This window comes from Anolis carolinensis, chromosome 2, assembly GCF_035594765.1.
Source record: "Anolis carolinensis isolate JA03-04 chromosome 2, rAnoCar3.1.pri, whole genome shotgun sequence".
Lineage (NCBI taxonomy): Eukaryota > Metazoa > Chordata > Lepidosauria > Squamata > Dactyloidae > Anolis > Anolis carolinensis.
Genome location: NC_085842.1, coordinates 211346661 through 211374115, shown reverse-complemented (window position 1 = coordinate 211374115; position 27455 = coordinate 211346661). Strand labels below are relative to the sequence as shown.

Sequence of the window (27455 nt, the reverse complement as noted above, 5' to 3'; positions counted from 1 at the left end):
CTGGACAGTTATGGTTGTGCAGGCAAAATGGAGGGTCTTTATACATCCTGGGAAAGAGGTGGATCTGACTTACTCCTTCTCCACAAAGTATGTCACCTCAACTTCAGTCAACAACAAGTTCCCATCACTGGGTACAGGGTGGGACACACACACCCCTACAAAACTGGTTCACTCCAATGCATCACTGTCTTTCTGCTCAGTGACCCAAAGAAAGTGCTCAGCCTTGGTCCCTGTGCCTCTGAAACAGTGAAGGAGGTGAGGCGATTATACAAAGGGCTAATTGTCATGTCACTCACAATACTGCTGGGCTAAAATGTGCAGAACATCCTTCTTAAAGCACAGCGGTTAAAGAGGCAGGAGGCCTACAGCAGAAGAAACTGTTGGATACTAGCGTTTTGGTGGGGTTTTTTTGTTGTTGTTTTTTACTGTTGAATGCACCAACTAGTTTTGGTGAGAGTAATCGCTCAGTGATATGTGAAGAGCTGTGTGATTTCATTCCTGGCTTAGTGTGGAGCAGAAACTTCAGACATTCAATTCCAGCCTTCCACTGAATGATCTTGCCCCTTCTCCCTCATGCACGCATATATATAATACTAGCTGTGCCCGGCCACGCGTTGCTGTAGCATTGTCTGGTGGTGTTGGTGAGAAATTGTTGAGGTAGTGGTGGTATTGAATGTCTGTTGTATGGTTGTCTTTATGTTTAGCATGCATTTGGTTGTTTGTGTACTGTGAAAGTGGTGAGGGTAGAGGGGGTCTATGTCCTTGTGTAGTATTGTATAGTATTTATACGTTGTCCATGTGTTGTGAATGCTTGGATTGTGTCCTGCTGCACAGTAGAAAGGGTTGGGCTGGATGGCCCTTAGGGGTCTCTCCAAACTCTTGTGTCTGTCCCCAGGGCTGAGTAGGTTGCTAGGAGACCAAGTGGGTGGAACTTAGCCTTGTAACTAGCAGCAATTGGATAAAAACAATTATTCATCTCCCTCTAATTAGGACTTGATTTTTCTTTTCTTTTTGTTGTATCAACCTAGAGCCGTGGATGATGGGTTGTATTGTCAAATTTCGAGGTTGGGGGGCCTGTAGTTTTGTTGTTTTGTCTGCTGCCCTGATGCCATCACTCTTTTATATATATAGATTATGGCACTATTGCCATCATCATAAATGCCTTGCACCCACTTAACAGCCAGCAACCACATTGAGCTGAATATGAGGTGCAAGAAGGATGATGTTCTCACTAGAAACTACAGCTATGTTATGTTCTAGGACCACCCGCAATAAGTGAAAATCCATGAAGTAGGGACACTATATTTATTTTAATATTTATATGTTATTTTAGTAGTTATACACTATTTTAAGTCTTTATCAAGCAATCGTGTGTTGATAAATTGCCTTCTCCTCCTCCTGTTGCCGCTTGGGCTCCTTTTCTCTCTCTTTGGCTTCTCTTTCCCACAGAATAAAGTGAGAAAGAAAAGCTGCATGTAAGACTGTATCACACAAGTCAGATGTCCCACTGCAATTGCACTAACTATGGGAGCATACTGGTTGAACATCAATCTTTATCGGTGTTACTCCACATTAATACTTCAGCGCTGCTTTGGTGGTACTTTCTCCCATGCCCCACACTGCAGCCAAAATGCTGTCTTCTGACTCCTATATATCTTACTCTGAGCATATGTGCCTTTCAATTTTTTTACCCAGATCAGGTAAACATCCCATGGGTAAACAAAAGTATTTGTAGTCTTCTAGAGAACACTTCAGGGTTTCTTTGAAATGTATCCAGTGATTTTTTCTTTCTGTCATCAACCTCCAACCTCCATTTTTCTAATAATTTTCATTTTGGTGGTCAAAATTATGATCTATGCTGTTTAAAACATATGTCAGCTTGAGATTGGGGTTGATCTGTTCTTTCTTTCTTTTATCTCTGTAACATAATTCATGTACTCTCAGTAAGAGATTTCAAACAACCACTGCCATGCCTGTTGTAAGAAGGCACACATAGCAATAGTTTGATCAGTTAGAACAGAGTCCTGCTCTTTCCTTGCTCTGGATTTATTACATTGCTTATTACATGCATGGCTCTGTTTCTCTAGCCCTCTTATTACGGATGCTGTTAAAAATCTTCTAGCTAGACAGAGGAAAAGGAGGAAAGGAACGATAGGATGGCACCAAACACTTGGTAAAAAGAACCTTCTTTCTCAGAGGCTTTGTTAACTGAGGTTTGCATATATGGTACTGAGTTATCCCTTTCAGCAGGATTTGCAATGGAAGCTGATAGCTGAACCTGTTTATTTCATTCTTGTTACACTTGTACTTTAATAACATGATTTCTATGTTTCAAAATCTGCAATAATGTTACCATCATTCTGTTTTCCCCTGCTTTGTGCTTCATGATTGGTTTACCTTCCATTTAAACCTATCCTTGTCCAGATCTTACAATGTCTTGAAATGGGAGAATGGTAGCATATAAATCCAATGTCAATCAATCATAAAGCTATCTGATTTTAATCTCTCAAGGGAAAAGTATATGAATGCCTTTTCTTTTATCAGCCAGGTCAGGAGAGAAGAAAGAACAGCATAAGAAGGAAGAAATAGGATACTCCCCTTTCTTTTCTTTTTTTAAGTTGCCAAATCTCAGGGCATGGTCTTGAGGCATTTTGCGATGAGGGAAAGATATAAAATGATAATATGGTAATAAAACTTTATTTGTAGACCGGAGGGACTCAGGGCAGTTTCCAACATATATGGCAAACATTCAATGCCAACAAGAAGACATATAAACAAATTATATCAAAACAGAATACATTGAATACATTGAACAGTATAAAACAGCCTAACTTTGAACAGACAAAATTAACCTAAAACAAAACTTAAATAAACCAGATGGACATTATCACATAGTGTAAATTTGACACAAGATAAAACATCTAAACAACTTATTGAGATGTGTTGTCGAAGGCTTTCATGGCTAGCATATATATATATCTATATATATAAAAGAGTGATGGCATCACGGCGATTCACAAAACAACAAAAGTACAGGCCCCCCAACCTCAAAATTTGACAACACAACCCATCATCCACGCCTCTAGGTTGATACAACAAAAAGAAAAGAAAAATAAAGTCCTAATTAGAGGGAGAGCAATAATTTTTTTTATCCAATTGCTGCCAGTTTAGAGGGCTAATCTCTGCCCACTTCGTTGCCTAGCAACCAAGGGACAGCCAGGTTTCAGTTAGGGGACAGGCAGATTTAGGCCTCACTTAGACTTCTTCCACAGATTATCTAATTTGCACAGGATTATATGGCAGTGTAGACTCAAGGCCCTTCCACACAGCTATATAACCCATTTATAATCTTATATTATCTGCTTTGCACTGGATTATCTTGACTCCACACTGCCATATAATCCACTTCAGTGTGCATTTTATACAGCTGTGAAGAAAGGGCCTCATATAATCCAGTTCTAAGCAGATAATATAAGATTATAAATATACAGTAGAGTCTCACTTATCCAACGTAAACAGGCCAGCAGGATGAGTGAATATGTTGGATAATAAGAAGGGATTCAGGAAAAGCCAATTAAACATCAAATTAGGTAATCGTTATACAAATTAAGCACCAAAACATCATATTATACAACAAATTTGACAGAAAAAGTAGTTCCATGCGCAGTAATGCTATGTAGTAATTACAGTAGAGTCTCACTTATCCAACACTCGCTTATCCAACGTTCTGGATTATCCAACGCATTTTTGTAGTCAATGCTTTCAATATATCGTGATATTTTGGTGCTAAATTCATACAGTAATTACTGCATAGCATTACTGTGTACTGAACTACCTTTTCTGACAAATTTGTTGTCTAACATGATGTTTTGGTTCTTCATTTGTAAAATCATAACCTAATTTGATGTTTAATAGGGTTATCCTTAATTCCTCATTATCCAACATATTCGCTTATCCAACGTTCTGCCGGCCCGTTTATGTTGGATAAGTGAGACTCTCTGTACTGTATTTACAAATTTACCACTAATATATCACAATGAATTTAAAACACTGACTATAAAAACATTGAAAAGGCAGACTGCGTTGGCTAATCCAGAACATTGTATAAGCGAATGTTTGATAAGTGAGATTCTACTTTAATATGAAATAATTACTGGGATAGAATAATGCAGAACAATATAATCTCTAAAACCAGGACAGTAAATAAACACAGGAAACAATCAGGGCCAGCTAACACCTCCCAACAAAGTATTCCCATCATCAAAGTCTGGCAAATCCTGTTTTCTCAGGGCCATAGACAGTAGAAGCACATAAAATATCACAAACAACACCACTCTGAAAACAAGGGAATTCCAGACAGGAAACAATCAGGGCCAGCTAACACCTCCCAACAAAAAATTCACTCAGGGAGGAAACAGCTAGGCTTTAAAGCTGCAAGGCCATTACCTCCTAATCATTTTTCCTAATTGCAGCATTCATACTTGCCTCCAACAGAAAAAAAAAACCAATCAGAAATATTGTATATTCACAACCTTTAGGAAATAATATCCCCTCATGGCGCAGCGTGTTAAAGCACTGAGCTGCTGAACTTCTGGACCGAAAGGCCGCAGGTTTGAATTGGGGGAGCGGAGAGAGCCCCCACTGTTAGCCCCAGCTTCTGCCAACCCAGAAGTTCGAAAACATGCAAATGTGAGTGCATCAATAGGTACTGCTCCGGCGGGAAGGTAACGCTGCTCCATGCAGTCATCCCACATGACCTTGGAGGAGTCTACGGACAACGCCGGCTTTTCGGCTTAGAAATGGAGATGAGCCCCAATCCCCAGAGTCAGACATAACTGGACTTAACGTCAGGGGAAAACGTTTACCCTTGACCTTAACTACCACCAATTTCTCAATACTTTATTTCCCAGACCACCAGACTTCGCCACAGCAACGCGTGGCCGGGCACAGCTAGTATATATATATATATATACCTCACAACCTCTGAGGATGCCTGCCATAGATGTGGGCGAAACATCAGGAAAGAATGCTTCTGGAACATGGCCATACAGCCAGGAAAATACACAACAATCTTATTGAGAGATGGAATGGTTTTCAAAAACCAAAAGTTAAACAACAACCAAAGATTAAAGTCAATATCTTGTATCTAGACAAGATATTAAGATTTAACATATCTAGACAATGATGTATGTCGAGACGTACTAATCTTCCTCCTCTTCATATACAAGAGAGCAAAGGTGGGTTTTTAGCAACTTTTTAAAGGCGAGGACAAAGGGGGCAGTTTTTAGTTCTTTTGGGAGGAAATTCAGAGGTGGGGAGCAACCACGGAGAATGCTCCCTCTCTCGTTCCCACCAGCCATGCTTGAGACAGGGGTGGGACTGAGAGCAGGGCCTCCTCTGCAGATCACAATGCTCAAGCAGGTTTGTATACGGAGATGCTGCTTTGCAAATGTATGTATGTGTGCATGATTTGTTAGAGCTGGTATTTTTTAGTCAAATAGCATATTCCATTAACTAGAAGTTGAAAAAACCAATTAAATAATATGTTGCTCTTTCATAACACCCAAAACCTGCTGTTTGAGTTGGGTAACTCACATTGCTCAGTCTGAGGGTGTTGAATATAACCATAGTCTCTGTCTAATAAGTTAACCACTGCTTGGAGAGCTCAAGAGAAAAGGAGCGAAGGTAGGAAGATTAATTGTTTGATTGTGAACACGGAGGCAAGAAAAGAGAGAGTTAGGGGCTCCGGGAATCAATACTTTGGAAGGAGAGAACAAGAGGCAGATAGCTGTTCAGTATCAGAAGATGTGGATTGTAGATTGAGCATTGAGTCTGTTGCAGCAGGTGGATTTCACATTAGTGGAACAGCATATTGATACTGGGCTTCACTGTGAGCTTGCAAGGAGCTGTTCAAGATGCTTGAACAGCTAATAGTTCTGAATATTAGTGTGAGCCTAAAAGAAGCTGTCCAAAGTGTTGAAGGCTAATACATTTTATCTTGATGGCAGCTGTCAATAGAGTTAAACCCTGATGCATTGATTCTGGGTTTCAATGTGAGCAAGAGGAGAGCTGTCCGAAGTGATGCATTTTATTGTGAACTTGAAAGCAGCTCTTCAAAGGCGAAATAGTGGGCTCCTTTAAAGTTTGCCTTAAAATCATGAATGGATTCATCATCCCACTGGCATGAATCTGTGTATTTCTGGGCTGAGAAGGAATCCGGATCTGAAGAAGGCTTGCCAGGCTTCACAGGTGTTTAGTCTTGCCTCATGGAGCCCGGCCAGATGAAAAAGACGCCATCCCTGCTGGGGGCAGAAGTGACCCAGTGAACACATACAATAGCTCTGGTGATCCATGACTCTTACGGAAAACCAGCAAGGCAGGGCAAAGCAGGCAGAAAGTCTGGATGTACAAATCTGCAGCCACCATCATCCTGTGCCTAGATGGGATTTCCTTTGTCCACATGGACCAAACTATCCTGTTTACAGAACACCTTAAAGTTGATTCGTTTCCCAAGAAGTTAATTTGGCGCAAGAAGCCACTAACAATCAGTTTAAAGCCTTGTGGGTTACAAAAAAAAAATCTGAGGGAATAGTCTAGTTTTTTCTTTTTTCTTTTTACTTCACCTTCATTCTTTGCCATCCATTGTTCCCTTCACTTTCTTTCTTTTCTTCTACTGCCTAATAAATCTCACTTCTGACAGCTTCTGTAGCTTCCCACCAGCATTTTCCAATCCCAAGTATATTTTTCTACTGCCTTCTCTCCCTTTTCAATTTTTATTGGTTTTTCCTAGTTTGGAAACGCTTCATCTGCCCACAGCCTTTACTTAGACTTCCAGGTATATCTTTCTTATAATTTTGTTTAGCCTATTCCTAGTAATTTTAATTTGGTTGTTGTTGTTTCATTCAGACGCTTCTGACTCTTCGTGACCTCATGGACCAGCCCACGCCAGAGCTCCCTGTCAGCCGTGGCCACTCCCAGCTCCTTCAAGGTCAAGCCAGTCCCTTCAAGGATACCATCCATCCATCTTGTCCTTGGTCGGCCCCTCTTCCCTTTTCCTTCCATTTTCCCCAGCATCATTATCTTCTCCAAGCTTTCCTGTCTTCCTGTCTTTGGTCATGTTGCATATAGCTTCTCTTCCACCTCCTGCTTCCTATGAATTACTTTTCTCCTCCTGGGATCTCTCTTCATTCCATCTGCCTTTTGTTCTAACTCACTTCCTCTTGACCTAAGTGTTAGGGCTCAATTGCTCAGTCTATACTACTGAGTATTCTGGGCTGTTTTCATATTATATTCCTCAGAATGCATGGAAAAATTCAAAGCCACGTTGGTTGCAATTCTCTAGCCTTCTGCATGCCTACCAGACCAGTAGTTTTCAACCCTACCACCAGTTGTTGTGCCAAGACAGACACCATGTTAAGGGTAAATGGGAGGGCTGCAACTTTCACAGAAATACAGCAGGAATCATCGTCATCATCATGATCATCATCATCATCATCACCACCACCATCATCATCATCATCATCATCATGACAAGTTGAATGGAAGTTCGTGTAAAATCAGGAGAATTCCATAAGAGGGAAGCAGAAGGCAAGGCTTCTATAACTGATTATTATGGGATTTGAACACAAATATGCATGTGCAAAGATATGTGAGCTTTTACCAATAATGAAATATGTTGTAGGTGTAAGTAGCGATGTCTGTTCCATTATTTTTCATAAGAAAATGCATAAATGCTGTTGTGCTGGATTTGGAAAATATTCCTTAGTGCCTTTCTTCTGTGCAAAAAGAAATAAAAGAGAGCTGGATCTCTATTCTGATGTGCTTTTCAAAGATCTAAGGAGCACATCAGGAAAATAGTCACAAGTGATTTTCAATATCAGGCTCAGGTAATGTTTCAGGAACTGATTTTCACCTATTTCCATTGAGTCCTTCAATTATTATTCAAAAGCTAGGGGAGTGACTTGGCATCAAGATCTTGCAAATCGATACAGTGACGAAGTGATAAATAAAAATTCATGAGGAGTATACCGTATATACTCGAGTATAAGCCAACCCGAGTATAAGCTGAGGCACCTAATTTTACCACAAAAAAACTGGGAAAACATTGACTCCAGTATAAGCCGAGGGCAGTAAATTTCAGAAATAAAAACAGATACCAATAAAATTACATTAATTGAGGCATCGGTAGGTTAAATGTTTTTGAATATTTACATAAAGCTCAAATTTAAGATAAGACTGTCCAACTCTGATCAAATCATTAGGATGCGTATGTATCCTTTTAATAAAAATAGAGTAAAATAATACATGTAATAATAATAATAAATATAGGAAAATAATGCATATAATAATAAATAGAGTAAAATACTAAATGCAATAATAATATCAGAGTGAAATAATAAATGTATTAATAATAAAAAATAGAGTAAAATAAATGTAATAGTAGCAACAATAATAGAGAAAAATAATAAATGTACCATATATTCTCGAGTATAAACTGACCCAAATATAAGCCAACCAGGACCCTCACCCGAGTATAAGACGAGGGAGGCTTTTTCAGTCTTAAAAAGAGGGCTGAAAAACTAGGCTTATACTCAAGTATATACAGTATATTGTTAAGCTCTTTCTCTGCTGTTTTATGCAGCTGTATCTGTGTTCAGGAACTGTCACACTTTGGCTCAACTAAGCAGCAGTTGCTGAAGACCTGGAAAATCTGCTTAGTATTGTGACATCTGTTGATGATGTCACAACTGGGTACCACAAACATGATCTGTTGTCCAGTGATGACAGAATGTTAAAATGTTAAAAGTCTGCCCAGCAGAACAGGAAGAAAAATGAAAGCTGCATCAGAAGCAATGATTTTGCAGGAGAGAGAAGGAAATACGGGAAGAATGGCTGGAGAGAAATGGAACAAGCCACCAACCACATTTTTGAAGACACTGAGGCTATGTGTTCAGCAATGGGTATTCTAGACCTTTCCCTGCTTTGTGGGGAAAACCCAAAACCATCCCACTTGGCCAGAAATATGAAACATACTGGATAACACCCAATGTGAGGTGGGATCTTTGGGATCAAGGCCTGCAGAAGTATCTTGTGGGGTCTGTCATCATCAGTGCCACCAAGATACTTTCCAGTTATGCCAATTTGGCAGAAAAAGTTCTGATTACTCATCTATCATCCAATTTCTTCTGTCACTATTAAAGTGTTCCAGTTTCTATCTTCCCCCTTCATGCTCAGCTTGTTTGTATTGGCACAAATTGAATTCAAAGTCCAAACGTATTTGGATTTAATTAACTCAGCAGAAGAGAGAACAGAGTATTGCTATTCTCCACTGGCTTAATCAAAACCAAATTTCTGTAGCTTCTACTAGCTTCTGTGTTTTTCTTTATAATTTTTGCCATCTTGACCACTCGGATGTTGCTTGACCACATGTTTCCTGGTTTTTATCAAACCAGTCACTTGTAAATCTGAAAACACTGTTACAGGAAATTTGTGTTGAACCCTTGTCGTTAGTTGTTTCTGTGCTGACAACAATGGTGACTTGAAGAAACTTATATATGATGCTAAATTTGTATTCACAGGCAGACAATTATTCTTAAGAAGCGGATTGGTCTAAGAGATGTTGGGAGAAATCCTAAAAGCTTTGCCATTATTATAAAAGAAAAGTATTCTGTTTTCTCTTGAAATTGTAATCCATGTTGTTGTTGTTGCTGCTGCTGCTGCTACTGTATTTTTTGTTGCTGATGTTTTGTGGTTTTAAGTCATTTCCAAGTTTTGGTGGCTCTAAGGGGAATTTATTAACAAAGTTTCTTGGCAAGATTTGTTCAGAGGGGATTTTGCTTTTGCTTTCCTCTAAGATTGAGTGTGACTTGTCCAAGGAGACACACTGAGCAGGTACTTGAACCTTGGGCTGTAGTGTTGGAGTCTACTGTTGGGGGTTGTAGAAATAAATAAATAGAAGCTTTACCACAGTTTCTGAATCAAGATAAACCCTGCAGTATAATAAAATGTCACTCAGGCTTGTGTAACAAGTAACAGTATCTTTACTTCAGTTCAAAAGTTCAAACAGGGCAACAATATATATAGCAGTCTTTCTGAATTTACACAGAGAACATAGGGAATAAACAGTCCCTTTAAACAATCTTTAAATATGCCTCATTTGACTTATAAATAATCAGGCTTTGGAGAGTATGGCAGCCATTTCTTTCCTGACCATTTCCAGTCAGCTGCTCTCCTCCCTCTCCAAGATGAAAGTGGCAGTTAAAACCTTTGTCTCAGCACCAAGCTAGAGACAGTAGCCAATTGGAATTCTGGCTCCTGACTGGCTGAGCCAATCAGTTGTCGACACATGTCTCTTCCAGTCAACTCACCACATGGTGGTACCTCTTTTACAAATCCTCACATCTACTGCTTAAAACACTACATCATGCCAGCTCTCTATACAGGTGTTTAATATAGGAGAACACTCAATTCAGTGTGATGTGTTTAGGAACTGGAGTGTTCAGTGAGAACAGTGTTGATGATCTACTCGCCATTATCATAGAAATTTGGGAGATGTTTGTTTGCAGAAATCATAAAGGAGAAGGATCTATAACTTACTGCATCTGTTAAGAGTTTGTCTAAGCCTGCATTATGGCCCCAAACTAATGCCATCTACCACTGGTTTGAAAGGCAGTTAACACATTTATTAATTTTATTGCACAAAGGTGGCAAACTGGCATCGAAGCCCAACCCTGTGTGCAACCTGTTGCCAGTCTACCATCTCCCTGGGACAAATTCATTCCCTACTATTAATGGGAAAACCAGTCAATAGCTCCTGATTGCATTATGATCCCACCGCTTATCTTGAGTTATGAGTTGAGATCAGTTTCTGTGCTGATATAGAAATGATGTCAGACGGAGGGATTGTCCTGTTCTCCCATTTTCCGCCATCCCCTCTCACACTAATTCCTAATGTAAAATGGTTTTTAAAAATAGTTCCAGCCAAGTTGGTTTTACATAACGAATGCAAATACCTGCAGGGCAGAGTTACATTTTTAACTGGAATTGTAGCCATTGGACCATGGATCCTTGAGGTGATTCAGTTGTACAAAGAATAGAGAGATGTGATAGTGAGTGTTACTATCTGGTAAGTTACTGCTATTACTTCTCTAATGGTTTTATGTGATTCAGGACCTCATCAGAAAGGCAGGCAAGATGTGGGAGCGGGGCAAATCTGTTGCCCCAAGTGCAGGTCCCTCTGGGCAATGCTTCTCGCATCACACGGAAGCCTCCCATGTTGTTTTGACAACTCCAAAGCTAAGATAAAGAAGATGAAATGCTCACAACTATACAGATTGTAAATCAACAAGAAGTAATTTAAAGAAAAGAGAGAAAAAGAAAGAAAACAATCTTAATGCTAAGGAGAGATGAACTAGTTTCAACAAATGAATAAAATACTATCTTTGTTGGTGGAAAGTAAAATTGTACAACTTTCATTATTTTCCTCTTACTTTGCTGTGTATGGAAAATACCAAAAATGTTAAAAAAGGAAGGATGACAATGAGGTAGATAACATTAATAAAGGTTCCCCTGACGTTAAGTCCAGTCAGGTCTGACTCTGGGGGTTGGTGCTCATCTCCATTTCTAAGCCAAAGAGCCGGCGTTGTCTGTAGACACCTCCAAGGTCATGTGGCCGGCATGACTGCATGGAGCGCCGTTACCTTCCCACCGGAGCGGTACTTTTGATTTACTCACATTTGCATGTTTTTGAACTGCTAGGTTGGCGGGACCTGGAGCTAACAGCGGGCACTCAAGCCGCTCCCAGGATTTGAACCTGGGACCTTTCGGTCTGCAAGTTCAGCAGCTCAGCGCTTTAACGCACTTCGCCACCGGGGCTCCTAGATAACATTAAGTTTTTGCAAATAAGTTGTTATTGCAACTTAAGGTAAAGCTGCATCAAATTGCAACCAAAATTAAGCAGGATTTTAAAAATCCAAATAAATCTTAGGAGTCACAAAACAGATTGACCAAGCAAAACAACTAATACCAATGAAAGCAACAATAACATCAGGACTGATGTTTGAAATATTGAAAGTGTTAATGCAAATATGAGTGGATAAAAATATTATCTTCAGATTGAAGAACAACGAATAATCCTACAAGAAAAATCAGGGGGGAAAGTTTCTAAGTCTTCAAGCTTTGTTCAAACTGATCGACAAAATCTACACCAAATGTAGGGGAACCCATTTAGATTGAAGAAACATAGTAAGATTAAATAGAAAATTTCCTATTCAAGTGATGGCCTGGTGTACAAGAAGAATCTTGAAAATGGATTGGGATAAACAGAATTTTGGTAGTATTAAAAATAAAAACTTTTTTAATGTAGGGGCTGGATTGGTGAAATAAGAACATTGAGAATGAAGGGGGAAAGTCAATAAGACAGTATAAAGAAACAAATATAATTTATTGTTGAAATACAGTAATAGGTCATATGAGATAGAAGAAGAATTTGAATTAAAAGGGAAAACTAAGACAAGATGAAATTACAAGAATCTGAACTTTAGTTTATATTGTTGATATAAACAATATAGACTAAAGTTCAGATTCTTGTATTTTACTCATTATTATGTTTTATTTTAAAATATATTTATCATTAGCAGAAGCTAAAATGCAATGAAGTAGAAACAAGAAGTCTAGTTTGGCAGTTGCTTTTGCTTTAAAAGGGGAGAAGTCTGGATGGCCATCTGTCAGGGGTGCTTTGAATTTGATTTTCCTGCTTCTTGGCAGGGGATTGGACTGGATGGCGCACAAGGTCTCTTCCAACTCTATAATTCTATGATTCTAAGTCAGTCATGTTTTTAATTTTTAATTTATTTTTTTAGAAAAATTGGGATATAATTCATTTGCTGGTTTTAGTTGGCGGGGTGAGGGGAAGTAATGGGTGAGAAACAACAAGATTAAATTAGTATTTGGTTATTCTTTCTCTTATATTTTAACATTTGTGGTTTTTATTTTTAATTTGTTAGATTTAAGTTACTTTTTGGAAATCAAATAAAAATGCAGAAGGACAAAGATGAACAATGCAACAGTGAACAAGGTATTCTGAAGTGGGACAGGAAGATGTGCGTTTTGTGCTGAACACACTGGAACCATTATTTTGATGTATCGTAGTAGACAATGGTCTGCCAAATGATAAAATGATAAAATCATCCTGTTTAGGTGAGGGAACTGACTAGAATTCAAAAATATCTCCATACCTGAGAGACATGATGGGATAAGCCCAGCATTTGTCTGGGAAAGAGCTGACTTTCAGGTTGATGAGGGAAATAATTTGGCTTTTTGAAAGGTCAAAATGCTAAGATTTACACTGGGAAGAGTATCCAACAATAACAGATGAAAGGTCTTGTTCAAAACTGCAGATTAGCAAATGACAATTGATTACAAATAGCCCTTTAAAAAAAGCTTTTTCTGGACACATACATTTCTTAGACATTTTATTACAGGGTTGTTCATCAAACAGCCTTTCATATGCTGTTGGACTGCAATCTTTTGCCAGCCTGTCCAATTGTAATGAATGCTGGATAAGTGCCCGCTCTGACATTAGCAGGGGCTCTATGAAATTAGTGAGAAAGAGAGAAGAGAGCCTACCACTTTTGTGCCCTGTTCTGATGTCAGCAAAGGTTTTGTGATGGCCAAGAGCTCTGTGTTGGGCTAGGAGATGTGGCAGCAGTGACACATAGGAGGTGAGATAATTGTCACGCTAGCGGAATGGATGTGCTCCCCAGATGTCTGAACAATGGCTCCATACAAAGTGACCCATTTAAGGTGGAATCAGGTGTCAAGCAGGTTTGTGTCATTGCCCTTACCTTATTTTCCATCTTCATCGCTATGATAGTTCACCTTGTTGATGGGAAGCGTCCCACCGGAGTGGAAATCATCTATCGGACAGATGGCAAGCTATCAGGACCGGACCGAGGAAATTTGCAGGGGTACGCAAAAAAATGTACGGCCCCCCACCGTGCTGCGGGAGGCATGGCCAGACCTGGCCCCGCCTCCCATGCCACTCACGGGTGCCCTAACCCTGCTTCCCGTGGCGTGGGAGGCGGGGCCAGGGTGCACATGCTGGAGGCGGGGCCTGTCCCAGCCAGGCTGTGGCGGGAATCCAGTCCTTCCAGGCCAGGCGAAGGTCCAGCCGTGGCCTGGAACGACTGGACTCCTGCCACAGTCTTGCTGAGACAGGAGAGCGCGGGGTGGGAGACACCAGCTCTGGCCCCGCCACCCACCCCGCGCGCCCTGTCCCAGCCAGGCTGCGGTGGGAGTCCTTCTAGGCTGTGGCAGGAGCTTTCAGCACACACAGAATGACCGGGAGCTGACCTTGTGCACTGCATAGTCATGCCTGTCACTATGTCTTATTTTCAGGGTATGGCTTATATTGCACAAATTCTTAGAAATCCTGCGATGGCTTATTTTATGGGTATGTCTTATTTTTGGGAAAACAGGGTACCAAAGTTATTGAAAAATTTGTATCGACAAAGGCTAGAAAATATACTTCTAGATAATCTTTGATATTATTGTAAATTATTATGTAAATCCATATAGTTTTTAAAAAATAAAAATAAAAATTACTTTTGTATCATTTAAAATGATTTATTTCATCCTAAATCTGGTGGAATATCACATTGTCAGAGTTGTATGTCTTTCGGGCTGTGTGGCCATGTTCCAGAAGTATTCTCTCCTCCTGGATACCATACCTCACAACCTCTGAGGATGCCTGCCATAGATGTGGGTGAAACGTCAGGAGAGAATACTTCTGGAACATGGCCACACAGCCCGAAAGACATACAACAACCCTGTGGTCCCGGCCATGAAAGCCTTCGACAACACATATCACATTGTCCTTAACCTTAGCAGAAGGTGGGGAGGGGCTGCCAAAGATCCTGGCCTGGGGAATACTTGAGGACATTGGGACCATGGCACTTAGGAGGAACAAACACAGTCACACCAAGGGAAACAGAAGATGAGCGAAGAATCTATTTTTATTTCTTGCAGCTGGATTACAGCAAGATCCAAACCGTTGTCCAATTTATTTGTTTATTTATTTATTTACCATATTTATTCCCCCAGGGACTAAGGAGGCTTGACACATAGGCAACTATTAGATGCCTTAAACACTATACAATTAAAATAAACATTTTAAAATTGAATTTAAAACATATAAAACATTTAAAAACATTACATTCATTATTAACCATGCTATCCACAATTGTAATCCGGGCCATTGCACATAATTCCATATCTATCTATTGCATTACAATTGTTCTCTGAAGGCTTGTGTTTAACCAAAACCTCATTCATCTATTCTGGGATAACCTTCAGAGATGAATGTAAATACCTTCAGGCAATAATGGAAATCATTAATTTAATCAGTTATTTATATATCACAGCACTGTAAATGGCACTTTACAAGTAAAAGAACAATAAAACTGTTCCCTGACCTCATCTTGTAACCAAGACATGACACGAAAATGGGATGGCAGTGTGCGTCCAAAGCCAGGGCAGTGGCAGTTGGGGTGGAGGGCAGACCTTTTGTCTGTTTCAGCTGTATTGTAGGGGACCCCCGGCTTGGGGTCTCCTTGTCGTCCGTGGCAGGAGGCAGCAAATGACGAGAGACCAGTCTCCAGAGGTAAAACAGAATCTCTTTATTACTTGCACAGCTGTGAAGTGGCAGAACAGTCTGAACTCCGGAGAGTTCAATTCAAAAGACTGCTGCCCCGAATGAGTCGAGGGCCACCTCTTTTATAGTCAGTAATAAACATCTTACATCAACAATTTCAAAATGTCTTAGATCAACAGTTTGATTTCCCTTACACACGCATTTCTTAACTTTTCTATACTATTTTTAATTATGTTTATGGTTATAGTTTCGCAAAACAAAGACCACAAGGAAGTGGGTTAGGGTACATCTGGATGGGAGGGGGACTGTTCTTCCTATACATTTCTTTGGGTACCTCTCTGGGTCACAGTGACCCAGACTTGACCCGACTCCCTTCTTCCAGCCTGAGGTTTCATTCTGCTGACATCCTGATCAACACAGCAACTTTTCTATCTCTACTTGTGACATTTGTCTTAGCTGGCTAACCACAAGTACATTACAGAATAACAGATAAAGATTAACTTCCCCATTGTTGTCTCCTCAATCTTACAGAAAGGAAAAGGTTGAGGGGTCTTCTTTAGGTCAAGTTGTCAGCAAAGCTTCTTAATCTCTTTAATCAATATGTTCTGATGCTTTTTAATTGATAGCCTCTATCAGTATTACTTTCGCAACAACAATGTATTCTTCATCTGATGAAATATTAGTTCTGGGGACAGAGAGAACCTAACAAGTTCTGTGACATCCGCATCACCAGATTATAAAAGATCTGGCTTATCTGCTATATTCTCATCCCAGTGTGTAGACGGCTGCAACCATGAGAATGCTAGCTGTTGTTGCCTTACTCAACCTTGTCCTTGTGGCAAGTGAAGCCATAACATTAGAGCCATGTGCCCTAGCACTGGAACTGACATTCTGGAGGATGTCTGGATACCTTGGTTACACCCTAGCTGACTGTGAGTTTTGCCTCTTCCTATACATTCTTTGTGTTGATTTATGCCCAATGGGATTGCTCATTTGCTTCATTTTTGTTGCTGCCTTCCTTTCTTTCGAAAGCACACAGGTCACTGAGATTTTCTGAGAACAGCAAAAGAAAGTGTTTGAAGGGAAACAAGAGAAAGATAGGGTTTCCCTACAATCCTAGTACTCAGAAATGTCAGCTGTTTATGTGTATGTTCCTAGTTTAACAAAAAAACAATTCACAATGAATTAAAACTGAAAGTAGTTTGTATTAAAAAATTGGGGGTTCTTAAAATGAGATCATGGTCATGTCAGTTAAATTCACATTTTAAATGCTGATTTTATGCTTTTGCTCCTGTGGCCCCAGCAATAGTACAGTAGAGTCTCACTTATCCAACGTAAACGGGCCATAAACGGGATAAGTGAATATGTTGGGTAATAAGGAGAGATTAAGAAAAAGCCTATTAAACTTCAAATTAGGTTATGATTTTACAAATTAAGCACCAAAACATCATGTTATACAACAAATTTGATAGAAAAAGTAGTTCAATACGCAGTAAGGTTATGTTGTAATTAATATATTTACGAATTTAGGACCAAAATATCATGATATATTGAAAACATTGACTACAAAAATGTGTTGTATAATCCAGAAAGTTGGATAAGTGAGTGTTGGATAAGCGTGACTCTACTGTACCAGGAAGGATCAGGTTTTCTCTATGGAGAATGTAGATAGATTTCTATCTGCGGTAGATCTTTTTAGGGGGTCAGTAGGTACATTGGGAAGTGTGCCAAAGCAGATAATAGTACAGCTGGCCTTTTGTATCCACTTCCTGAAATAATAATAATGGGACATGAGCACCCATGAATTTTGATATCTATGGGACAGTCCTAGAACTATTGGTGCCACTGTACATGTTTTTGTATATTGGCATCGTACTCAAGAGGACTGTGGCAGATGAACAAATGATATAGAAAAAAACTGATTTCAGCTATTAGGGAGTGATCATGTCATAACTGAAACAGAAGGGGTGGTGTCTCCCCCCCCCCCCAGATTGTCACCTTACTTGTGTTTAAGAACCAGATCCTACCTGTCTTGCAATGGGAACATATTTTTGATGGATTCTTTATTACTATTATTATTATTATTATTATTATTATTATTATTATTATTAGTTTTATTATTATTATTTATGAGGATAGCCGCAGCAATAATACAAGGAAGGGCTCTTCTCCAAAGAGTAGACAGGCAGTTTTCTGTTCTTGCAGAAGGCCTTTTCTACATCTCCACAGATCTACTGTCTTTTCTTCCCAACATTGTATTCTGATATATAGTTGTACACATTTTATTTCTGAAAATATACTGTATGTTTTTCCCCACCCACCGGTTTGTTATTACTTAATCTGTTTTCCTTGCCAGGGCTGTGCATAGTGCACCATGTAAGTGATTTCAGCATTCAACCTCCACTGTCAAAAACAGCTGAAAAAGCCTATGGCATATTCGGCTTTAGCAATAAATACTGGTGCTCTGACGGTGTTCAGCCCTCAAGAAATTACTGCAACATTTCCTGTGAAAGTGAGTAGTGTACCCGCTGTGCCTTGTTGTTGTGTACTGTAGACGTTATTAAATGGAAGCTTTACCACTGTTTCTGAACCTAAAGTTGTAATAACATGGCACTCAGCTTTGTGAAAAAAGGAACAGGAACTTTACTTAACTTACAAACAGAGCGATAATATATAAAGTGGTCTCTCTGATTACTTACAGAGAATAGAGGGAATAAACAGTCCTTTTAAACAGTCCTTAAATATGCCTTGGTGCCTTACAAATGACAAGGCTTTAGAGCAGGGGTTCCCAAACTAAGGCCCGGGGGCCGGATGCGGCCCTCCGAGGTCATTTACCTGGCCCCTGCCCTCAGTTTTATAATATAATATATTATATATACATATAATATTGATAATAATATTATAATGTAATGCAATATAACACTAATAATAATACCATATAATAATATTAATGATATATTATATATTACATATAATATTACTAATAATATTACAGTATAGTGGTATCTCCTGCCAACCTAGCAGTTCGAAAACATGCAAATGTGAGTAGATCAATATAGGTACCGCTCCGGCGGGAAGGTAACAGTGCTCCATGCAGTCATGCCGGCCACATGACCTTGGAGGTGTCTATGGACAACGCCGGCTCTTTGGCTTAGAAATGGAGATGAGCACCAACCTCCAGAGTCAGACATGACTGGACTTAACGTCAGGGGAAACCTTTACCTTTACTATAGTGGTATAGTTCAATATAGTAATATATAATGCTAATATTGTGCTATGCTAATAATATAATATATTGTATGTACATATAATTTGTAAGCCACTCTGAGTCCCCTTTGAGGTGAGAAGGGTGTGATACAAATGTAGTAAATAAATATAGTAAATAAATAAATAAATAAATAAATTTTAGACTTAGGCTCACCCAAAGTCTGAAATGACTTGAAGGCACATAACAACAACAACAACAACAACAACAACAACCCTAATTAACTTGACTATCTCATTGGCCAGAAGCAGGACCACACTTCCCACTGAAATCCTGAAAAATGTATGTTGGTTAAAAAAATTTATTTTAAAATATTGTATTGTTCTTTCATTGTTGTTGTTGTTGTTTTTGCACTACAAATAAGACATATGCAGTGTGCATCGGAATTTGTTTGTATTTTTTTCAAATGATAATCCGGCCCCTCAACAATCTGAAGGATTGTGGACCGGCCCTTGGCTTAAAAAGTTTGAGGACCCCTGCTTTAGAGAGACAGCAGCCATCTTCTGCACTGGCTGTTTTCAGCCAGCTCTCTCTAACCCTCTTAGGTAAAATGCCTGCTCAGACTGGTTCCCTCAGCAGCATGGCAGAGAAAGTAGCCAATCAGATTTCTAGCTCTTTGCAGGCTTAGCCAATCAGCTACTGACACATACCTTTCCAGTTAACCCATTACATCATGGTGCCTTTTACAAACTCCAACACTTGTCACACCTAGAAATCATGATGAATGGATTAAATCAGAGCGAAGACGGAAGAGAAAGTGATGATGACTTCTCAAACATCATGGTGCCTTTTACAAACTCCAACACTTGTCACACCTAGAAATCATGATGAATGGATTAAATCAGAGCGAAGACGGAAGAGAAAGTGATGATGACTTCTCAAACTTTAAAGATCTCTTCAATATTTTCAGCTATGAGAGTTCCAGAAGAAATGGGTACATGGCATAGGATCTAAAGAAATAGTCAAAGGTGCTAGACAGTGTTCTCACTTGAAATCCTTCAAAGGTTAACCAACTGGTATTGGGGAAAAGATTTCATTTTGGATGTATTTACTGATTCAATTTTTAATCTGGTTTTCTCTCATCTTGGAAACAAGGCAGCTTGAAAGTTAAATAAATAGACATAAATAAAGGCATTCCTCTAACCTAGTGGTTCTCAACCTGTGGATCCCCAAGTGTTTTGGCCTACAGCTTCCAGAAATCCCAGCCAGTTTACCAGCTGTTAAGATTTTTGGGACTTAAAGACCAAAACATCTGGGGACCCATAGGTTGAGAGCCACTTTGTGGGTACCTGTTTGAATCCTAGTATTCAAACAGGCTTTTCAAAACTTCCGAGTACTTGAAAATACTGCTATGTACCTTTGGAGAGGGAATTCCCCCCTCTCCAAAGCTTTGTGGCATCATTTTCAAGTGCCAGGAAGCTCAGGCAAGGCTTGTGCTTCCATTAGGAGGCAAGGCCATTAGGGGGTTTTCCCTCTTTTTAAAGGGCTAAATGGGGGGGGGGGCATGGGGGAGGGTAACTAAACTAATATATACCCACAAGTGCAGCGACATGCATTAGTAAATGGTCAATAAACAGGTATAAAATAGAAACTTATATTGAATGAAATACAATAAGTACAGAAATTACAATTGTAATGTTAATGCTCCGTACATCAAAATGAATATATAACTGAACAATGCTTGCTCTATACGTAAGTTTTCACTTGTGAAATCAATCAGTTCCTGCCATTCCTCCTCCCCAGACTGCCTGAGCATGGGGAGCATGAGATGGTTTTGGGGATGACCTCCATACTGTAAAGGTCAGGATCTTCCAGTAAGATCCTGATCTTTACAGGTATTTTAAACACTGGAATAAACCTGGATAATCAGATTTATTCCAGGGTAAAACGAATTTGCCTGGATCATCATTGGGACACCTCAGACTAATCCATTTCCTGTTCCACATCATGTGGCTATGTGGATGGGGTTTCAAAGGATGACTGAATGGGAAAATCTTTGGTGGAAGTAGAACAAGGAGAAAAGACAGCTAAACCCCTCTTGAAAGGCTGTCCCACAAACCGGAAGAAGTCACAATTAAGACCCTCTGTCCCACCTTTAGCATATATACCCACAAAGTACCCAAAGAAGAGGTTCCCTTGCAGAGCTCAAAACTTAGATTGGAGAATATGGTGTTTCACATGGCCTGGTCCCAGCATTACATAGGATTTTTTTGGGTCAAAACCAGAACGTTTAATTCCTCCTGAAAACAGACTAGTAAACAGAGAAGGTCTTATAACAAAAATGTTTACTGCTATTGCAATCTTCAAAGTGTTTTATAAATTTTCCTCACAGAGTTGGGTGACCTTTTGATAAAATGAGGCTAAGAAAGTTCTTACAGAGCTATATTAGTTCTCATTCTGTGGTTTTCATTCCATTGTTTCTATGACTTCTTTTAAAATGATTTTAGAGATTGAGTATTCCAGAAGCATTTTGAATTCTTTCAGATTTTGGAATATTTGCATATACATAATAAGATATCTTGGGGATGGGACAGAAGTCTAAACATAAAATCCATTTATATATACATTATACACAATATTTGTAATAATTTTGTGCATGAAACAACATTTGTGTACATGAAACCATCAGATATGAAAGGTGTCACTATCTTAGCCACCCATGTGGACAATTTTGGATTTTGGAGTGTTTGGGATTTCAGAATTCCACAGAGTAGATATCAATCTGTACTTTATTATTACAATTTAGTCTATTGCTACAGTAATATTACCAAAGAACAACTGATGAATTCCATTTAGTTTTCTGTCTCATTCACTGTCATTATAGAATTTCTTGATGATGACATCCAGGATGATGTTCTCTGTGCCAGGAGAGTTTTGACCAGGAATGAGGGAGCGCAGACCTGGTAAGTGACCTTTACAAAATCTACATGCAGTTGAGAAAAGGAGCCCTGAATGTACTAGCTTTACTGAATTATATTTAGTGTTGAACTAGCCTTAATTTGGGAAGGGGGGCGGAGAAATAAGGTATTTAGTAGTGGTGTGCATTTGTATGGAATCGCTGTTCACTTTGTTTAGTTTCATTCGTTTTGGCTCATTCTCATTTTAGTCTCTGCTTCCAAAAGTGGGGTGCCTATCCAAATGGGACTTTCGTCTCACATCTGATAGAAACAAAAATTTTTGGACCATTGGAAGAAAATAATTATAGTTCTCCTAAGGGCTAGTTTTAGAGAGGGACTGACGGTTTGAATAGAGACAGGAGCCCAAAAAATGTCTTTGCTTTCAAAAATATACGTAATCTATAACAAATAATAAGACTATCCTATTGTATTTGTTCTCTATACAGCCCAAAGGAGAGGGAGGACCAAGCCACAGGCAATACAGAGAGATAGGGAGAAATAAAATAGTAGTTTTTCCAAGGAGAGAGGGAAACAGGTTTGATTTCTAAACAGAGAAGGGAAACCCAACAAGTTCTTTCCTTTGAAATATATTTCTTTTTTAAAAAAAATGGGGGGAGGAAGAAGGGGGTTTTACACAAAGAATAAAGAAGAAAAGCCCCACACGCGCTCCCCAAACAAACCCACCCCTACCACTTCAAAAATCCCAGCCCCTTCCCTTCAAAGAAAAAAAAATAAAATATGCCAAGTAGCCAGGCAAAAAATAAAACCCAAATCTTTCCAGTGCCCTCACCAGCAAGGTAAGGAAGCAGCAGGGCAAGGCAAAAGGCAAGGGACGGCAACTAGCAAGCCAAGCCAAGCGGAGAGAGAGAGGCCAAGCCAGCCAGCTTTCTCTTTCGTGTGGCCTTTTGTTTTGTCTGGAAATGATGTCTTTTGTTTCGTTTTGTGCATCCAAATGGACGAAACAAATACACGAATACACTAGTATTTAGTACAGCCCTGGATGGTGTCTAACATATGTAGTCTAAATGTATTGAGAAAAGCACTTGGAATGAGTTGTTGTTGCTGGTACTGAAGTGGTTGAAGAGAGAAGCCACCAAGACCTTCCTGAGGTTTGAAAAAAACACAGTGTATTTTCCAACTGGTTAGACTGTTCCAAAAGTCAGAGTCCCTAATGAGAAGAATTCTCTTTTTTATATACCTTCCTCAGTTACAAGCAGGCAAGTTACATGCATGATCAGTTCTACTTCACAGAGATAACCTTTGACTCTCTCAACATATGGTACATACATCAGTTCTTTTTAAGGCACATTTACAGATAAACATTATATATTCAGATCATCCATCCAGAGGTGCTACCATTTTCCTTCCATTAGGCTTAGTGTCAGCCTATTCCCTGATACTTGGAATTTACAGATAATAGGTCATTCCCTTGCCTTTACATTGAACAGACCTCTTGAACATTCTGGGCCATCTAGCTACTGCATCTTAGGAATCTAATTTCCTATATTTCATTGTACAATACATACAATATATATGTGTGCTTATATATATTTCTTACTACGTCCCTATCATTATTGTTTCTCATCAAGAGCAATGAGAGATCCCAGGACCTCTGATCAGAAATAGCTTGCTCAGATTTTGCAAATTTAGGGCCATTATTTCCTTGATTGAATCAACCTACCTATAACAGTGAATTCCCCTTTCCAATGGTTTCCTACTTTACTGAACATTATAATCTTTTCGAGTTAGTGATTTGAAGGCACACAACAACACTGTGAATGGTACTAATGAATGCACTGGACCTAGTTTTATTAGAGCTAAAATATGATTGAGGCCACTGATGGGGAGAAGTATTTTCCCATTCTTCATGACTTAGGAAGAGTGGAGGAGCAGGGGTTCATTGATGTTGATTGGTGGAGGCCTGTCCAAGTTTTCTGTTCACTTCCCTCAGCTGCTAATCAGAATAGTAGAGATTCTATTTGGCTCTTGCAACTAATTCCCATTGTTAGGCCTACCCATCCTATGCTATTTAAGCCAACCAGTTGTTAGGATTGTATGCTATGGTGGCATTTTCCTAAGCTAATAAGGGACTGCATGAATTTCAAGATCCTGGTTTAATACCAAAGTCACTGTAGTAGAACTATTTTCTTTTTTAATAAACGCTATTTAACCTGCACCTAGTTGAAATGGGAACCCCAAAATACTAAGGACCTCATCACATTAATGAGGGGCAGTGGGGAAATTTGCTAGCATCCATGGCAAATCTATGGGGCTGCAGAACAATCCCGTCAATCCACGCCCAGCATCGCACACAACAACACTTCCCCATCACACGTGGAGAAGCGTCACTATGCTTCCCCCTGCACTTGTCCTGTTGCTTCCTGTGCCGTCGCGCCTGGGGCTGTAAACTCTTAGTGAAAGAGGCATGGACGTGACATCTTTCCCCAGGGGATTGCTTCTTGCCCTCCTTTAAGGAAACTGGAACTCCCAAGGACCAAAACACTGTAGTTAACTCAAAAACTGGGTTTATTCTTCACAAAGGGGGTAAAAGAAAATATACATTACAGTCTTTGATTGTTTAAGTCCATGAAGCTTGTCCAGATCCCTCTTTCTCTGGCTGTGAATGCCGGAGCAAACTCAGCCTCAGTCCAATGACCTATATCTGAAGACAAGAGTCTTCCTCTGTTGCCAAAGGACTGATGTGAAGGCGCTTGAGACTCCTCAACGTTGTTCAGGTTGGCCCTGAACATGAAGTGTGAATCCCAAGGGTAAGAACCTCAGAATTGGTGCTGAGAGGTAACTTTTGAAGGGCTTTTTGAGCCAAGCCTCTCTTTCACGTCCATCCGATAAGAGAACTTGCTGATGGAATGAAAAGGAGGAAACACAGTCCTACTCCAGGAAGAGGTGGAGCCAAACAGTTTTGCTGAGTGAGCAATATAACAGGTACAAACAACATTGATTGACAGATATAAATAACCAATCCAACTACATTTACAGGGTAAGGGCAAAATCAGACATGATACAACAATTCAAATCTTGCAACTTATAGTTCAACATATAGATGGCGCCACTCGCGCCGTCACACTTCCTATAAAACTTGGGAAACCTCCTGTGTTCTTGACAGAGTGTCATAGAATGATTGCACCACAGTTGATCTACAGAGCCCTTCCGAAAGTGAGTGTACATCGTGTGATGGGTGGCATGGGACTTCATAGATAAACTATGCTGCAAGCATCCCTTGATGTGTGATAAAGTGGTAAGCGATTTTTCTCTTTTCTGTATCCTCAGGCCACAGTGGGCTGAAAAGTGTCGTGGGAAAGATCTTTCCAGTTACCTCAAGGACTGTAAACTCTGAGATCCCACTTCTGGCTGGCATTTTACCATCAGAATTGCTTGTATTTTGTCCTGTACTTCTCTTGTTCATTCTGCTTTTGAATTTGGATGCCTCTTATAGTAGTAGTAGTAGTAGTAGTAGTAGTAGTAATAATAATAATAATAATAATCATCATCTTTATTTATACCCACCCTATCTCCCCGTGGGGACTCAGAGCAATTACCGACAAGTAAAGGCAAACATTCAATGCCCATAACAAAGATAATAATCTTAAAATTTAAACAAAAATCACTAATAAATTAATTTACAACACCTTACATTGCATTAATTTTTTATTTTAGTATTCCACAGCCCTGCTGAACCAGTGATCAGCTAAATCCAAACAGCATATTGATGACAGCCATAGCTACAAAACATGTGGCAGAGGAGAGAGATATCCTCTTATAGCCCTACTGATTTGTGAATTTTATCCTGTTGAAAATATTGGGACAAGTTTCCATCACTAACTAGTCCCATTACTTTAACACCACCCCAAATGTTTGTCTCATTCCTTTCCTCAAAAATGAAAATGTTAATGAAACAGTTGAGGGAAACACCCCTTACTTTAGTATGTTTGAATTTTTTCTGCTGCTGTTTATTTGATTTCTCCATTTGCATATTCAATTAAAAGTTTAAGAAGTAAGTCTCTTTTTCTCATCTTTTTTTTTTCATTGATGAAGAATTAGGAGCTGAATGAGAAAATACTGTAACATCTCCTTTGTTAAGTTCCTTCTCTTAAATAAATCCTTGTCTATCAGTGCCAAGGAACAGTGCAGCGAGAAGTGTTGATGAACACTTGGATATTCTGGCACTCTCACTTAGTGCAAATACAGTAGAGTCTCACTTATCCAAGCCTCGCTTATCCAAGCTTCTGGATTATCCAAGCCATTTTTGTAGTCAATGTTTTCAATATATAGTGATATTTTGGTGCTAAATTCATAAATACAGTAATATAACCTTACTGCATATTGAACTACTTTTTCTGTCAAATTTGTTGTATAACATGATGTTTTGGTGCTTAATTTGTAAAATCATAACGTAATTTGATGTTTTATAGGCTTTTCCTTAATCCCTCCTTATTATCCAAGATATTCGCTTATCCAAGGTTCTGCCGGCCCGTTTAGCTTGGATAAGTGAGACTCTACTGTATACCCACTTTTTATAGTTTGTGAATCCACTTGACCTGCTATGGCTGCACTTTATGGAATCCTGGGATTTGTAATTTAAGGAGGACTACAGCTCTCTGCTCAAGAACTCTAAAAACACCTCTGTAAACTGCAAAAGCCAAGGATTCATAGTAGTTACATACAACTGGTGTGTCAAGAGCAATTAGTTCTACTTCAGGCATTTCCAGGCTGTTTGAAAAGCTTAAGTCCTTGTGATATAGTTCCTAGTTTTTCCTTCTTCTGGGTTTTATCGGTTGTTTTTGCATCTGTGTCCCACAATCCTTGGAAATTTTCTCAGCACAGTCAGGATCCATCCAGACAAGCCCAAAAACCGGGACCTGACCAGAGGCATCCAAAACTGAATTAATTCAGAACAAACTAGGGTTTTATCTGATTTAATTATATACCCCATTAGATGCAGGCCTTCCTGAAAGGCCCAGGTCTAATGGGATATTGGAAGCGTACAAGGAGCCAGGCCTGTAGCGAGGGGGCAGTTTTAGGGGTTCAACCCCCCCCCCCAAATTTTTCAGGTTATAAAAAAAACCTGGTTTACTCATGAATTTTAACTGGTTAACCAAATCCCCATGCTAAGTCTATGAGACGCAAAACATTAAGAGTCCCTCCAGGCACTATTTCAAGCAGATATTGACAGGTTTGTAGCGGGGAGAGGTGTGTGCTAGGGGTTCAACCCCCCCCCCTCCCCGAAATTTTCAAAAACCCTCCCGAAATATTTTTCTGGCTACGGCCCTGCAAGGAGCACACAACTCGGATGTTGGGTCAGCTCCATTGACTGCCAGTTTGCTACCGAGCACAATTCAAAGTGCTGGTTTTGGCCTATAAAGCCCTAAACAACCCCGGCCCAGTTTACCTGTCTGAACGCATCTCCCTCTATGAACCACCTCGGAGATTAAGATCTTCCAGGGAGGCCCTGCTGTCAGTCCTGCCACCGTCACAGGAGTGATTGGTGTGGACGAGAGACAAGGCCTCCTCAGTGATTGCTCCTTGGCTATGGAACTCCTTCCCTGGGGCGATTATATCAGCCCCCTCCCTTCTGATCTTTAGAAAGGTGGTAAAAACTTGGCTGTGGGACCAAGCTTTTGGG

The 27455-nt window shown here is 39.7% G+C and overlaps 1 protein-coding gene across 1 annotated transcript; it reads left to right on the top strand.

Annotated features, from left to right (window-relative positions):
* Positions 1-16166: 16166 nt before the first annotated feature.
* LOC134296522 (lysozyme C, milk isozyme-like) lies at positions 16167-25830 on the top strand. Its single transcript, XM_062971658.1, has 4 exons — positions 16167-16584; positions 18009-18164; positions 21742-21820; positions 25103-25830. Exons 1-4 carry the CDS (start codon positions 16446-16448, stop codon positions 25167-25169), a joined length of 441 nt encoding a protein of 146 aa, XP_062827728.1. The 5' UTR covers positions 16167-16445; the 3' UTR covers positions 25170-25830.
* Positions 25831-27455: the final 1625 nt, after the last annotated feature.